Here is a 15597-nt window from a genome sequence, read left to right on the forward strand (position 1 = left end):
TTGTATTTCAGGTCTTGATCTGCAGATTTGTTTTTTGGATCAATTCATTATTGAAATTTAAATTATTGCTTTTCATTATTTTTTAATATTCCCATTGTTCTACACACACTGTGTGTACAAAGATGTTTTTGTGCAGCATAAATTCAGTCTAATTTCAACATACTGCGTTACTGTGCGCTGCTTAGATTTTTATAAAAAGACGCAATACAATTTATGTGCCTTCAGAGTGCTAAAACTATGCATGTAAACTCGTTTCAAAAATGATCAAATGTCAGTATTTTATTTTTAGAGCTTAAATTGTTTTACAAGGGATTCACTTTTTTGTACGGTACACATTTCTTGACGAGCATCAAATAAATTTTGTACAAATAATGTCTCAAGAGATATACTATATAATGATCTTTTTTATGAACAAGCAGTTGACTGAACAAAAATAAAGAATTATTAAAAGACCAGCAAATTCTTGGTGACATTGATTGTTTTAGAAAGGCATCTCCTCCGTCTCTTCTCCAGTCCTGTCAACACAGTGAATACAGATTGCTCTCTGTGCCCTCACTGGAACTTGCCGCTCACAGAAACAGTCATTTGGACACTGCTGATAGCGTGAAAAATAACGTAAATGAAGCCTCTTAAGCACACGCTGATGCAGGAGATAAAAAGGCATCATCTGGTGAGGCCTTCTGAAGGGAGGAGTTCATGAGATGTTTTTGGGAGTTAAGTGATGGGTGCTGGTTTTGCTAATCTCGATTGCTAATGGCCTGTTCCTTCCTGTCAGATTTTAAAGTATGGGATATCACTCTCCCCGCGAGTCTCGGGAGCAACAAACATTTGAAGTGACGTTCACCCATGCAAGGAGAGCAGCGTTGCAACTGCCAGGTTTGGCTGGATGCACAGGAACATCTCCATGGAAACAATCTCAATAGTGTAGACATGTTTACAGCTTCATGCTGCACAGAATCCAAGGACATCAGCACAACAGTCTCGTTCTTTTCATGTTCATTGCAGGCTTATTTCCAGCTTCCTGTCAATTGACAATACGCCAATGACACATGAGTTTTATGGAGTCTGAGGTCTCACACACACAACAGACACACACTTTCCATTACCTTGAGACAAAACTCAAAGTAAAGCAGTTGGAAAGGTTTTTTCCCCCAGGAGAAAGGTACACAGATGGTTAAAAATTCATAAAAATAATTTTAGAATTTTGAGGTTCATGTACTTCAATTCTGTGCTGTTGTATACTCCACTGCAAGTCAGGAGGAAATATACTTACTATATGTATCAGCTATAACAACAGCTATAGTGACTTTTTAGATTTTACATTAAAAAACCTAATGCTATCAAATTAAATGCACTGTTGGATATTAACTCAGTGGTTCCCAACCTTATAATCAGTCAGATGTGTTTGAGTAGTTAGCAGTTCCACCAAAGAGACATTTCCCCTCCAAAATCCTCACATGGTTTAATTTGAATAATTGTTTGCGGCCCAAAGAGGTCAGATTTATTTCATGACGCTTTGAACTCTACTACCTTACTGTGTAGTTAGCTACTGTGTAGGTGGAGCTAGTTAAACTCGCAAATTGCACCTCGGCCTGCTACAACAGTAAAATGATGCTTATACATGAATGCAACAGTATTGACAATCCAATAATGTCATATACTGCACAATTATATGTCAGTCATAGGGAAGGCATTTTCTGCAGAATGAGTACCTGATACTGTAAGCTCATTCAGCTGATAATATCTCTGTGCTTTTTAAGATTTTGAATGCAGGACTTTTTACAGTTTTATTTGTACTTTTACATAAAGGAAAAGTGCTTGTGTAGACATATTTGGATATCTGGAGTGCCTACTAACCAACATACTGAAAAATACGAAACCCAGTCAGTTTTTGTGGGCTGCCTATAGATCAAACTTGTGATTCAACAAGCCATTCAGATGTGACACATTTTCTTAAGTCACATGCAGGCTCATTAGAATATAGCTCCCGCCAATTGAGTATTTCCCCCCACCGCTTAAGAACTACTTACTCAAAGGTGCACCATATTTTTCTCACATGCTAATCAGAGCAGACTGCACTTTTCAGGAGGAGGGCTTAAAGAGACAGGCACTAGACAGACAGTATGAGAAAATGTGTTTTTCAAAAATTCTAGTAGAAAACAAAAGTACGGGTATGAACCTGAATACAAGCGTAATATGTTCCCTTTAAAAAAAGGATGTAAATACTTTTTCCACTGCCATTTCCTGAGCAAGTATACAGATAGAGAATAATATGATTGTATTGTGTTACATTATTGCATCCATATTGGCTAGTATGTTATCATACTGTACTATTTATGCCCCTGTCATGCCAACCCAAGTGCCTCCAACAGAGAGAGCTTGAAGCCAAGGCCTTGGTACAACTCCCCCGCATCAAAGGAAGATGTGCACTTTCTTATTTTGGCATTCAACTGTTGGAGGCATCCCAATCTTCTGTGTGGAGCGGGATTAGCTGCACTATTGTATCTCTGCTTTGAACCTCAATTGGTGATGCCAGGGGGCGTGAACCAATGGAGCATTGTGAAGAGGTCTGCTGCCTTTTTTTAAACCCTATTTACAAAAGGGTAGGTTTGCTGGGCACGAGTGTACTTTTCAGGAACGCCCATGCTTCACACCCACACACACACACACACACAGTTGCAGTTAGACACAATCACACCTGGCAGCTGTCGAGGACAGACGTGCACACTTCTGTTGAGGACCAATGAACAGATACACAAGAGAAGTTGACGATCATAAGTGCTTTTCCCTGTCAAGTTTATTTGTTTTCTCTCGAAACTGTTGCAGGAGTTTGGACTGGCAACCTTCCAGTCATAAGCAGGCTCCTGTTGTCCCTGTGCGCAGTTTAAACGATCTGCAACCTGGCACAGGAAAAACTCTAAAAACCTCTGTGATGAAAAAAAAGAAAGAACTCAGGCTGTGTATGCTTTCTTGTTTTATTAATATGCTCTGTACTCGCATATATTTTTTAACATTTTTAGATGGGTGCAGAGTTACATCATGTTCAGGCAACCACGCTTGGGGATCTAGTTTACAGACCCGACCATTATTTGTTCTACTGAAATATTAATATTCACAGATACAGTCTGATGAGCGTGTGATTTGGATGGAAAGCATGGTTACCTGGCCGCTGTGATCTGTGCATCACTTGAACTGCTCTTACCTGCTTCTCTAACAAGGCTAACACAGCTAAAATACATTATTGATGTAAGACATTGTAATTGATAGTGATTAAGTAGGACATTAGTCAATTCTGTAAGTGCTACCACAAAAGATAAAAGAATAAGTTCAGACAATGACCAATTGATTTCAGCACAAATTGGCTTCTCAGGTTTTACCTTTTTCAGTAGAGCTGGGTTCGGCCTTTTGTTCAGGCACCTTCAGACAAGACAAACACGGATATTCATCCAGGCCAATGTTAAAGTCGTGTATCAGAGCTTTCCAGAAAGTCTTTTTTCCGTAGATCAGCACCATGGCGGTGACTGTCGTGTAGATGGACGTGAAGAAGAACGTGAGCGTGATGATGTTCTCGTGGTTCACCGATATCTGGTAGTTGACGTACAGGTCTATCACGAGGAAGAGGATGAAGACGGCCACTAGAGATAAAGCCATCTTGATCACCCTCATCTGAGAGCCCAGCTTTGGGCTGTGAGCTCCGTTGGTGGCGGCTTTCATGTGGCGGAGATGGATTGCCAGGTGGACGGAGATGGAGATGCAGCATTTCATCATGAGCAGCCCTGGCAGCACATCAGCGAGGAGCAGATACACAACTTCGTAGGCCTTGCCAGAGGGGGTGTTGGGCATTAAAACCCCACAGTCTTTGTTTGCGCTGGTGAAGTTTTCAGGCTGAAAGACCACTAGCATCGGCATGCAGGTGCCCAAGCCAAACAGAGGGATGAGAAACACAGCTAAGCTCACGTGTCTGAGGATGGCAGCCTGGATCTGTGTGTAGCAGTGATTGGGTGTGTTCACCAGCTTAGTGCTGTAGTAAAAAGTGAGAAAGCTAGTGTCCCACATGATGGTGAACTTGAGGCTGTAGACGAACAGCAGCATGACAGTGTAGGGCATCTCGGCCATGCGGCACTTACTGTCCACCTCATCCATGGTCATCCAGAAGTAACAGACCAGCTGGTGAGCCACGCTGGACAACGACAGAGCCAGGATGATGGTTTCACTGGGACTCCACTTCTTTTTTTGCCTGTAGTTCCACAGACTCTTCAAGAAGATGTAGACATTAAAGAAGATGGTTGTGATGGCCAAGAGACCTGTCATTACCCAGAGGGACGATTTATTCACCCCATACATAGTGATGATCTTTAAGCAAAACACATCTGCAATCTTTATGAGAATAACTTATTCCACAGGGGCTCTGAAGTCTTTTTGCTTTGTTCAAACAGATGACAAGAAGACAAATAATTACACACACACACTCCAAACCAGAGGATTCTTCATTTCACATTGGTGGTGTGGCCTGGGGAAAAGAGTTACACATTTAGTTTCTGAAATACATACAAAATATCCAAATATGCTCAATTAAAATCTTGATTCTTAATCTCTATTATGATTGAGAACATATATAAAATATACAATTTGGACGGCCATATGCAAATCGAAGTAAATTGCAGTTGAGGTAAGAAGCTTAGAGCAATTAGGGTTTAAGAAACATCCATTTTACCTCAAACGAAGCTCCCATGGGTTGGACGAGGCTTTTCATCGCTCTGAATCCTACTCAAGTTTTCTGCGTACACTCTCTGTACCTGCTAGTCATCACAATATATTGTCTGACTCAATATCTTTGGCTGCAGTAGAAGAATCCTTTGTTTTGTTTTGTTTATCCCTAGCCTGAAGTTGTCTGCACGATGCTCTCAGCAAGGTGAAATCTTTGGATTTACGTGTTCCTTGACTGGGATTATATATAAGCATATGATTTGCATCAGTTACGACCACAGATAGTGGTGGCGGTGTATTTGCATTGACACGGGGTGTTCAGGATATGTGCTCATTATGAATATCCGGGGAGTTTACTGTATATCAATCAGCGCAGCATGACAGCTCAGCCAATCCACAGACCACACTCTACCGGACTCCGCATGCAAATGGTTAATCCTGCGGCTCTGCCACTTCTTTACAAACACCAAACCACACACACACACACCCACACATACACACACACACACACACATACACACGCACACACCTATTTACCTGATAAGAAAAACAAATCACTTGTGAATCACCTTCAGGCGTCTTTCTAATGCGCCACCATATCAACGTAGTTTGTAGAAAGACTTTAACAAGACATTGACTTAAATAATAATGTTTATATTTCATTTATATTTTTGTTTGCTTGTTTTATCTTAATTGCATTAGTATTTAATACTGACCAAGGTCCTCTGCCATGTTTTTCTTTCTGAATAACACCTTAACTTAGCTACGCTTATATTATAATAAATAGTTATTTTCATACCAAACAATCCAAGACGATCCAAAGACAAATTTCAAAGACACACGTTGCCTTTTTGTACAAAAGCATAAAAAGCTCATTTTCATGCATACACTCTTTGAATAAGTAAAAGAACACTCTGCTGTGGGAGTCTTTGCTTTCAAAAAAATAATTACTCTGCCAACACTGAGAAGCCCTCTAAGAAACTTATAACTAAAAGAAGAGATTATCTGGTTTCTAAGTGAGGTTGCCAGACAAGTATTTGAAATAAATTATTGTATCTATTTCCCCAGTTCATGCATGGATCAAAGCACACACTTGTGTACGCACATAAAAAGGGAACTAATTCTTCTCAAGGATATGCATTTCTTTACTAATTTAAATGATGTAATCAGAAAGATGAAGACATGGAAATGTGCATACAAAAGTCAACAGTTTTCACTTTGTCTCCATGTGAAGCAACAAGTGACAAAGTCAAACACTGCAAAGGCTCATATGTAAACACGTTTTGAGTGTTTGTGTATGTGTGTGTTTTTGCTGTGGGAGCTGCTAGTCAACTTCTCAAGAAAAGTTAATCTAAAAGAGAGGGAAGCTTGTCTGAAAATGAGAGTGCTGACTCCGGATTCTCCGGAGTGTGGCTGCAGCTTAGCGCTCCAACTACTATCTGTTTGAGTAACAACTAGTTTACTGACTGCTGAGCCAAACATGGGGGAGAAACTTACAACACATCAAATGCAATTTTGCTGCGCTTTGTTCTGCAAATGAAAACAATTCCAGGAGGCAAATGCACATAAGAGGATTGGAGGCTAAATTAACTTCACAGTCTGATTCATGAGCAGCACATAGTTTGAATCTATATTTATAACAGCCCATGGCCCTGTTCTTTAAATGTAGTTTAAATAAGTCAGGCTAACAAGCACATATCAGGCTAAATTAATCCTGTTTATTCTCATCCAGTTACTTTGGTTCCTTGAAAGCAGTTTGAGGATTGATTTGAAAAATCCTGGATGAAGTTATCTGGGGCAGCAGTGCACTCTTATTTTGAAAAGTTGAAACCGTGAGCAGCATTATTATGATTGGCTGAGTGCTGATCATGTGATTGTGGTTACATGTGGTAGGTGTGTTAACAACCGTCCCAGCATGCACTGAGGCAATAGCTGCATTCATAATCTTACTGTGTTCCTGGTGAAACGTTGTTCGACTTTGTGCTCCACAATGTTTCCACACTTTCATCATTGTTAAACAGTCTGCGAGTGATGTTGGTGCATAGTCCCCACTGTCTACCAAGGTTTTCATAAGCTTGTGTTGAAAAGTAAACCTCAAGAGTATTTTTGTAAAGTAGCTTTAATTGCACAATTTTTAGCAAAGTGAGTCCCGCAGTTAATAATTTAATACATTGTAGTGTTTAAACGAAAAAAAAATCCTATTTTTAATATAAAATTAAATGCCATATATTCTGTCTCCATGTAAGTTAGAACCTAACCATGAGAGGCCCTTGAGCGGACATAAGTTATGCATACAAACAAGCAATCATATTATTCTTCTGGCTAAGAAAGGCAGCTTTGATAAACCAAAAGATCCAGACTCATGTAAAATTGTCAACATGGTATTCTGGATGATTTTTGTTATCCACAACCAAAGAAAGGACCCTGAAAATAATCGGTCTCTAATCTGTGAAAACACACAGAATGTTTCTCTGACCATGTTCATACACCAAGTATTTAAACTCCTAGTTTTGCACCATCTTCATTTTCAATGCACTCCCAATTAAGTCGTTAATTAAACTGTATTTGAACCTCTGGACATATAGATTATTTGATTTGACATAATCACATCACATTTTTTTTTTTCAAGAGATGGTTACATTCTGGGAGTGGAAAATGTGTTTCAAATGTTCCATTATGCTGTGCCAGCCCAGATATCATAAAGCAATAAAAGATGAGCTTTAGATGGTACTCTCCTCATCAACGTCTCAGTTAAACATGTTTTATTATCCATATATTTAAAAAAAGTAATACATTGTTTGAAAAAAGTAAAAATAGTCTTTTGATATTTATATAGATATATACATTTTACATACAGTTTTAGCTAAATTAGTGTAACAATAATAACAGTGCAGCTAGTCCATTTTGAAAGTCAACCAGTTGGACATTTTTGTTTGTACAAGAGCTCACCCCTAAGATTCAATTATACCCCCATCATTCTCCAATTAAATATATTGAATTGCACTTTTTTGTCATATACATACTATACATTGAGTTCTTTACAATTTCATATTTTTTACTTAAAATAAAACGTCCCTCTTCAGAATGCATTGTTTTTTACTAAAAATAAAAAAGTCTATCAGGCTTTTGGTTTATAGTTACACAGGGTATCCAAATTTTTGGTCGTATTTGAGGGAACCACGGCCTTGCCCTGCAGCAGTTGGCTGTGATCTGCCGTTACTCTCGCCATTGAAGATGGGACTGGGGCCTGATTCACTGACACTGGGCAGGTTTTTCCTCACAGAGCTGTAGTGCACCCCGGGGTGGGTGCGGTACGCCAACACTGAGCGCAAACTGGAGGCTCTGCTGGTGGGTCTGCTGGTGGGTCTGCTCTCCGGGGCCTGGGCATCCTCCCTGAGGAAACAAGTCACCAGTTCACAGGTCTCCCTCAGATGAACTTCATATTTCAGACTAATTCATGGATGTTTCAAATTGTTTCCAGCTCTGGTACAGTACCTTAATTCGTTTTGGACCTCTTTCTCATAGCGACGCTTATGGCAGCAGCAGATCAGGAGCCAGATGAGAAACAGGAGGAGGAGCAGCAGCAAGAGAGCACCTATCACTGCCCCAGCTATGACACCCGCCTTATTGGTAGCTGCAAAAGAGGACATGGTGCTTTCAGAACATGCTCTCCGCCTTTGTTATTCCAGCTTCAACAAGAGGCTGTCATGTCATTTTACGACTTGCAGGAAAGACAGCAGCAAATACTGGAAAGCATGCAGTAGGAAAAAGGCGGCCTTCAGGATGGAAGAGTAAGTAGGCCTAATTAGGAGTAAAGTTAGACGATGACTTACGGTTGTATGCATGCAGTGCATATTTACACTGTCCTTTGCCTACGGCATTTTCCACCTCACACACGTAACTTCCAATGTTGTTGTCTGTATGGTTCTTTATCAAAAGCTCCCCAGTATGTCGGTCTTAATGAAAGAAGAGAGCATTCAGTACAATTATATTATACAAAGACAGCATCATGAATGCAATACAGAAAAGCATTTTCGTCTGATAACATGTTTCCTTACCTTGGGTGGCAGTGGATGGTAGTGCACCTCCGCTCTCTCTCGACCATGTGTAACTGAGAGGAGTGGATCCCACAGAGGATTTGCAGCGGAGGGACACTGGGCCACCTTTCTCCTCTTTGCCTTCAACCCAACACTTTGGCATTGACGGAGGAACTAGTGAAAGACAAAAATAAATGAACACATCAATGCTTTAGTTTATCGTGGGAGGATTAGAGGTGAGAAAGAGGAGAAAAATCTGAGGTATGGCTACAGAGGTGAGGTAAGGTGTGATCACTGACTGAGACATAAAGAGAAACTAGAGAGAGCCTCCGCATTCCATATGAATGAACATTTGAAAAGAAGAATGGGAGGGCAGAGAAAACGAAAACAGGTAAAACAGGTTAAGAGAAAAATCCTCCTCACCCATCACCACCAGAGTGACTTTTCTCATGTCGACACCCGGCACCTTCTTGACTTTACACTGGTAGGTGGCTTTGTCTGCGAGCCTCACATTAGAGAGAAAGATGGAAGCATCTCCCTGCTTGGGGTCCGCTACGAAGTTGAGCCTTTTGGAGACCCCGGGGTCGCCGTAGTGGTGCATCTCGCCCCCTCTATAGGATAAGATCTGAGATGCAAAGATGGGTTTGAGTGATGACACATCTTCAAAAGCAGGTTTTCCCACTAACAGAGCTCAAAGGTAAAGAGATAACTCCCACTCTTGCATGTTTAATGAATTCTCTGCTGTAGTATTTTGTCCAACCTCCCAGACAGGTTTTACAACAACATCCCTCTCTGTCTTCAAATACACACCAGTTGGTCTTTCTGCGTCATGTCTGGTCTGACGTTGGACCACTCAACGTCCAGCTCTCCCGTGTCATGGGGGCCGGGGGTGAAGGTGCATCCCAGGGTTACTGTCTCCCCCTGGGCCTTTTGAATGGTCTGTGGCCCTGAGGACGTCACCTCCATTGCCTCCGTCACATCTGATGGATCAGAAAAAGTCACGTCAGATTTGTCTCCCTCCAATTTTCATAGTGTTCTACCCAAGCCAAGAGACAGAAAACATTCTCTGTCTCAACTGCATGTATATTTTTCCAACTAAATGGTTTCAAGCTCTGGGCTTGTGCTTGTAAACAGTCTCAGAGTGGAGTAGGTGCTGATCTGAGACTAATTGGCCTCTTAAGTCAAACTTAATTGGATTTGGAGCCGGAATAAAAAGAAAAAGTGGTACTTTTGTGAAAATTAGTTGTGTATTAATTTAAACTCCTGAGGCTCATTAGTTGTCAGAAATATATGGGTAAATGATGATTCAAACTGAACCTACTGGAAAAACGTACTTGACAAGTGGCAGTTAAAAGCGGTTTCTGGGTTGAAACACCCTGCTTCTCACCGTTTACGGCCATCGTAGATTTGAATTATTGCTGATAGCTTGGTGTTTATAAAAAGAACTCAAAGCTAATTGTTATTACATGGCGGCGTGTTTCAACAGATCCAAGCGATTTATCTTGATAATGCTGTCATTCAACTTCTCAGACATCTGGAGCAAATTTCTTTTCACCATTTCCCCATCTAGGTAATTAACCTTCACTAAATGTCTTAATGGACCACGTTGATAAATCAAACCAGCCTCTCTTTTGAGACCAATAAAATCCAACTCTCTGAAAACACTTCAATGCCACAAAGCAAAGTACGTCAGAGGTATTTATAAAAGCATGTAAATGGAAAATGTCACGAAGGGATTCTGAAAAAATCTCAAATTAGTCAGTGAACTCTTTATACTGCCAAAGCCCTCTTGGGCAAAATGATGGGATCTATGGAAGATGTGTTTTCCATGTGGAGAGGCAGTCACTAAACTTGACACAAAGAGCTTCAAATATCCAAATAGACACCTTCTCTTGGGCCTATACGTGGTAGGAGTATTGCATGTGTTCTATATGTACATTTTCACTCTGCTGCATGCATTTCATTTAACTTCTGCTTTTATGTTGTTTGTGTATCAAAATAAAATGAAGCCCAAGAGTAATTCCTTCACTGGGGACGATGACGTCTCTGTGCCTTTCTTAACAAGCACCAGTTTGACAGGAGTATAAGAAAGAGCTATGAATGTAATGCAGGGTACCAGTCAGCCACCCACATTATATGTACACAGTTCATTGATTGTCTGCAATGCAATTCACTCAGTGGTATTACTGCCGTACCATCAGCTGAGAGAAGCCAGACTGGCTAGTGTATAGTCACAGCCCAGACACTAAAAACACCAGTTCTGTAAGTGATCATATAAATTTTGCTCTCTATGATCAGAATACATAAGCTTTCTCATAAAAAGGGCCATCAGTGTATTTGCTTTGGCCTTACTTATCTGAAACCTCAAACACATTCCTGAGATGTAAAATTAGACTCACCTGTCGTCAGCCGAATAGTGAGCAAAAACAGCACAGCCGCCTTTAGCCTCGTGCTTGTGAATACAGGCTCCATTATGAACCTGAAAGCAAGTGCAACATGAAGTGAAGAATTTCGAGAATGTATTTGCAGTGATTGTCCACTACCGTTGAATGTTTTTATTTTGTCTTTCAATTTATTCCATGGAGGGGAAAAGATCTCTACTGTCATCTACCCCTCTAACACAGCTGTTTGTCTGAAATCTAACATGCACGTTGGAGTGGAAGTCTTACTTCTCTCAATTAGTTTCCCTTTCTTAGAGCAGCTGCGGTCTAGAACACTTGTGAATACCAATGTAAAACAAGCAGAGATAAGAACTGTTTCGTTCTGAAGTACACACTACCAAGAAAACCAAATAGAGACAAATAAATAAGCTCTGACATACCTTAAAGTTTGGGAATAATCCAAATGTCCTTGGAAACCTGGCAGTGCTTCAGTACTGGTTGAGCTGGCTTATTTTGTTCTCAGGTGAAACTCAGTAGCAGTAACTATGGACATATGCACACACCCTCTCTGTCCATAGTACATCTGTTGGCCACTCCCAGAGTCTGGAACATTTAGGACCTCCTCCAAGTATGTTTTCTTTTATGTTTTCTGTTTTTTGTAAGTTGGAAATGTTTAACAGCATTTAAAACAAAAAGGAAATAGAACATCTGTTTTGGATTTGTCTTCTAATCACAGGCTCATGTGCAGTAGTTTATGACAGAGGTTAATTATTACCTGCCAGTGTAGAGCTGTTCAACAACTATTTTGCTGCGCTGCATTTTTTGATGATAAACATATCTGTCATCTGTCATTACATAATGATGCATATCATGACTTCCTGTGTGTCAATATAATTTGATTTCTGTATGCTGTAATGTAGTTTGGATTTTGTGAAATTGATTTTCCCAAAAAAATATTTGGTATGTAGTTGTGCTTTGGTGGTTGAACAGCAATGTAACTTCTTTAATGGGCTGCTCTATTTCCTCTTACCCTTCCCTGACACACCATCCTCACACACCTGTGAAACCACACTCACTGACAGGCAGTACACAATGACCCGTGTGTTGATTTGTACGTCATTGCCGAGATGGTGACTGAGCTGCAAACTGCAGTGCAACTGCGTCACTAATCAGCCAGTAAACAAAATCTTTATTAGATGATTAAGCTCGTCACAGAAATCACAAATAGTTTGAGCCATACAAACCAGCCTAAAGTGTCACAATTTCTTTCAGCTATGAATGATTTGGTGAAATTGAGAGTTTGTAATTGGAGTTCCAGATATCATCTGTTTTACAGTACAAAACCTCACTGTGGCAGGTGACCCAAGGTGACTGCCAGGGAAGTTGGATGGAGCAGTGAAATGATTCGGTATTGATTACGTGAGAGTGTACAGTAGGTGATGTGAGCATGGAGCATGCCATTTGCCGTTAGGAAACCGAACTGCTGGGTTAATGCAATCCTGCCAATAATTAATTAGTGTTCATTAAAGAGATGAACAAATTAGTAATGCTCTTGATGAAACGTGATCAGAGAGTCAATTTGAAAGCAGCACCCTGTGTGTTTGCAAGCTGGATATGGGCTTCATGCAGCGTGAATGAGTGACATTACATCTATGAATCTGGACAAAATGTGTTCATGAGTGATCCTGCAAATGTCAGGGTGTGTGTGAAGCTATGCGGTTAGCTGCTTTACCAGCAGGTGGTTAATTGCCCCACTTGTTCCCCCCGTGGTTTAAGACAAGGTTCTGGCACCGGAGCACCGCGCTGAACAGACTGTGTGACAGGACAAGGCAAGACCAAAGAGACAGTACTGGGACACAAGACCACCATGAAGACCGCAGGAGCACGATGAATACGCTTGTGACCCCTGTGCCAGAGCAGCCTTTTTGACATCCAATGCTTTCTTAATTATCCCACAAAACTTGCTTGATGAGAGGTAGCCAAACTCCTGCCTTGTCTTTGCAGCCAAGATTCGAATCTAACCCCATCCATCTTCCCAGATTTGGCAAAGGTACCCCAATCACACCACGGGGTAGCAAACAAACCACTTTGACAGATGTCCAAATTACAAGTAAACAGCCGAGCAGAGGAGGCACACAAATGACCAAAGCAGGGAGGGGTTGAGGCTACAGAAAGGCTTGCCAGCAGCCGTACTGAAATAGCACGGCAGCGTGAGTCATGGTGTGTCAATGTCAGGCAGCCGGTTGGGCACATATATTCATCTTTTTAAGGTGGAACACCACTGGGACAAGGATGGCGCTTCTGGCAGAGGGAGGCAGTCACTCAGCCCCTCAAAGAGCTACGTGAGTGAAATTTAGCCAGCACCTTCTGGGCCGCACACTATATTCACGACCCCCTGAATCTCTGCAATTAAATGTCCACTCTGACAGTGAAATTGATTTTTTTTGTCTCCTTAACAACAATCAGTTGTTATTCACAGATGTCCTGCCCATCATGAACATGCTCTGCAGCCTGGATGGTTACACCCTACAATAGAGTACAGTAGCACCGCCTTGCCTGTCATCATCCAGTTAGAGGTGTTGTGTTGGTTTACTGTGAAACTGGTGTGATTACTTCCTCTCTCCAATCAGAATGCATTTTCAGCTGCTCCCACTGTGTATGTTTTCAATGTGCCATGCCAGGGGAATAAATAATAAAGAGGCAAATGCAAGGATTCCTCCCAGTCTCTTTGATTATTTTCTCCGTAAGTAACCCACTAAGGAAAGGGCACAGTTACCATAAAAGCCTGTTTGAATGATGCTGGACAAAATCCCAGTGGTTGCCTACTACAGTATGCTTTCATTCTCTAGTGTTAATGATTGTGAAACTATTGCAGCAAGAAACAGTATTATCATGATTTAGTTTTTTGCATCCACAGCATTGAAAGACGATATAAAATAATACCTAGATGAGGGCAAATAAGCCTGAAAACACAACATCCCACTAACCAACTAACCAACCTAAGCTGAAATCTGAGAAGAGTGAGCTGCATCAAATAGGCACCAAGGACATAAATAGTGTTTTTGTTCCCGTAAATTACTTCCACTGTGAATCTCTGTCCGCATATGGACAATTATGATCAGCAGAGAGTCCATCTAAACAAGTGTGCGTGTCAAAACCTTATCCTGCCCATGCAGACAAAACACTTCCTGTGGTAAACTCACATGAAACAAGAAAAGCCTTGACGGTCCTGCTTCATTTACAGTAGGCCGCTCCGCGGGCCTGTTTCAACTTCTAACCTCTAAACATGAAAAGGCAGGGCTCTATGAGAAATTCTGCATGTAAAATAGGAAAGTAAATGGGAATTTATCGTGTATTTACTACTCCATCCCACCCTCGGTTCACAAGCTGCCCACCCACTTATACCCCCGCACATACACAGCCTCCAGCAGTAGGAGCATAGACAGTGGACCCCGTAATCCAATAAGTTGTGCTTCTTGTGCTAAACCCAGTGAAGTCTGGCACACAGAGAGAGTCCATGGAGACTAACGGTCCCTTAAGCCTTGCTTGCAGGAGTGGGATAGAAAACTGTACTCTCTGAAAAAGAACTTCAGATCTCTCTCCCCTCTCTGCTTCCATGATAGCTCATATTTCCCCACACACATTGAGGGAATTATGATATAATGATGTAAATCAATGCTGACTTTTCTATTAAAAAAAAAAACAAATTAGGAGAAATATTCTTGGAAAAACAGCCTTGTTCACCAACTGTGTTATGGAAAAAGACTGGTGATGAAAATGAGCACAATGTTATGCTTTATTATCTGTATCGTCAGTCAATAAAAAAAAAAAAAACACACACACACAAGACAGTCATTTGGAGAAAATTATTCCTGCAGATTGAAACTCAGTTGAATGCATTTGCGTACATGCTTGGCCATGCTTAAAGGCAACATAATAATTCATAGAGTGACGGCAATTATCATCAAAACACTAACAATAGTTTGTGGAATAGAATTTGCATTCTTTTGATGCTGTTCGTCCTTGTTGTCTGTCACAGCCACATATTAGTGAACTTGACTTTGTCGTAGTCAGGCAGTAATGAATAATTCTGGGCAGTAATAAAAACATGACACTCTTGCAAAAGCACTCTCACACAGCTTTTACATAAGCACTCCTGCTATTATACAACATGGGGCACGGGCAACCTTTCACATCGTTTGAGCCATTGTTAATATAAAAATATTGATTAGAACCGATTCAACTTATTATTAACCCGAGCCTGATCCTGACTTTGACTTTATATCAAACTGCAAACCATAAACTAGCCTGTTAAGAAGCAAGGGCAAGCCAGAAGACATCTCATATTGACCTCACATAATACTCTGAAGGTCTAAAACTTCTCTCTCCCCCTCAATCACTCTCTCTCACACACACACACACACACACACACACACACACACACACACACACACACACACACACACACACAC

The 15597-nt window shown here is 41.0% G+C and overlaps 2 protein-coding genes across 3 annotated transcripts; both read right to left on the reverse strand.

Moving 5' to 3' along the window:
- Nucleotides 1-3366: 3366 nt before the first annotated feature.
- Nucleotides 3367-4344, reverse strand: tas2r202 (taste receptor, type 2, member 202). The gene has a single exon (XM_031849371.1). The coding sequence runs from the start codon at nucleotides 4342-4344 to the stop codon at nucleotides 3367-3369; it is 978 nt and encodes a 325-aa protein (XP_031705231.1).
- Nucleotides 4345-6727: 2383 nt separating this feature from the next.
- On the reverse strand, nucleotides 6728-11693 carry vsig8b (V-set and immunoglobulin domain containing 8b). 2 transcript variants are annotated; one of them, XM_031849566.1, is made up of 8 exons: nucleotides 11566-11693; nucleotides 11144-11223; nucleotides 9555-9724; nucleotides 9168-9369; nucleotides 8766-8918; nucleotides 8541-8663; nucleotides 8203-8341; nucleotides 6730-8100 (listed from the first exon to the last, which is right to left on the reverse strand). In XM_031849566.1, the coding sequence occupies exons 2-8, from the start codon at nucleotides 11214-11216 to the stop codon at nucleotides 7845-7847; spliced, it is 1116 nt and encodes a 371-aa protein (XP_031705426.1). In that variant the 5' UTR covers nucleotides 11217-11223; nucleotides 11566-11693; the 3' UTR covers nucleotides 6730-7844. The 2 variants fall into 2 exon arrangements, with proteins under 2 accessions (XP_031705425.1, XP_031705426.1); XM_031849565.1 differs by lacking the exon at nucleotides 11566-11693 and having other exon boundaries at nucleotides 6728-8100; nucleotides 11144-11544.
- Nucleotides 11694-15597: the final 3904 nt, after the last annotated feature.

This window comes from Anarrhichthys ocellatus, unplaced genomic scaffold (assembly GCF_004355925.1).
Source record: "Anarrhichthys ocellatus isolate YVR2014 unplaced genomic scaffold, GSC_Weel_1.0 scaffold9, whole genome shotgun sequence".
Taxonomy (NCBI): domain Eukaryota; kingdom Metazoa; phylum Chordata; class Actinopteri; order Perciformes; family Anarhichadidae; genus Anarrhichthys; species Anarrhichthys ocellatus.

Coding starts and splice junctions, on each gene's coding strand:
- vsig8b (XM_031849565.1), bottom strand. CDS start 11,351: ATGACAGTAGAGATCTTTTCCCCTCCATGGAATAAATTGAAAGACAAA. Junction 8,919..9,167: donor AGTCACTCTGGTGGTGATGG/GTGAGGAGGATT, acceptor GTCTTTCACTAG/TTCCTCCGTCAATGCCAAAG. Junction 8,342..8,540: donor TGCACTGCATGCATACAACC/GTAAGTCATCGT, acceptor CCTCTTTTGCAG/CTACCAATAAGGCGGGTGTC.
- tas2r202 (XM_031849371.1), bottom strand. CDS start 4,344: ATGTATGGGGTGAATAAATCGTCCCTCTGGGTAATGACAGGTCTCTTG.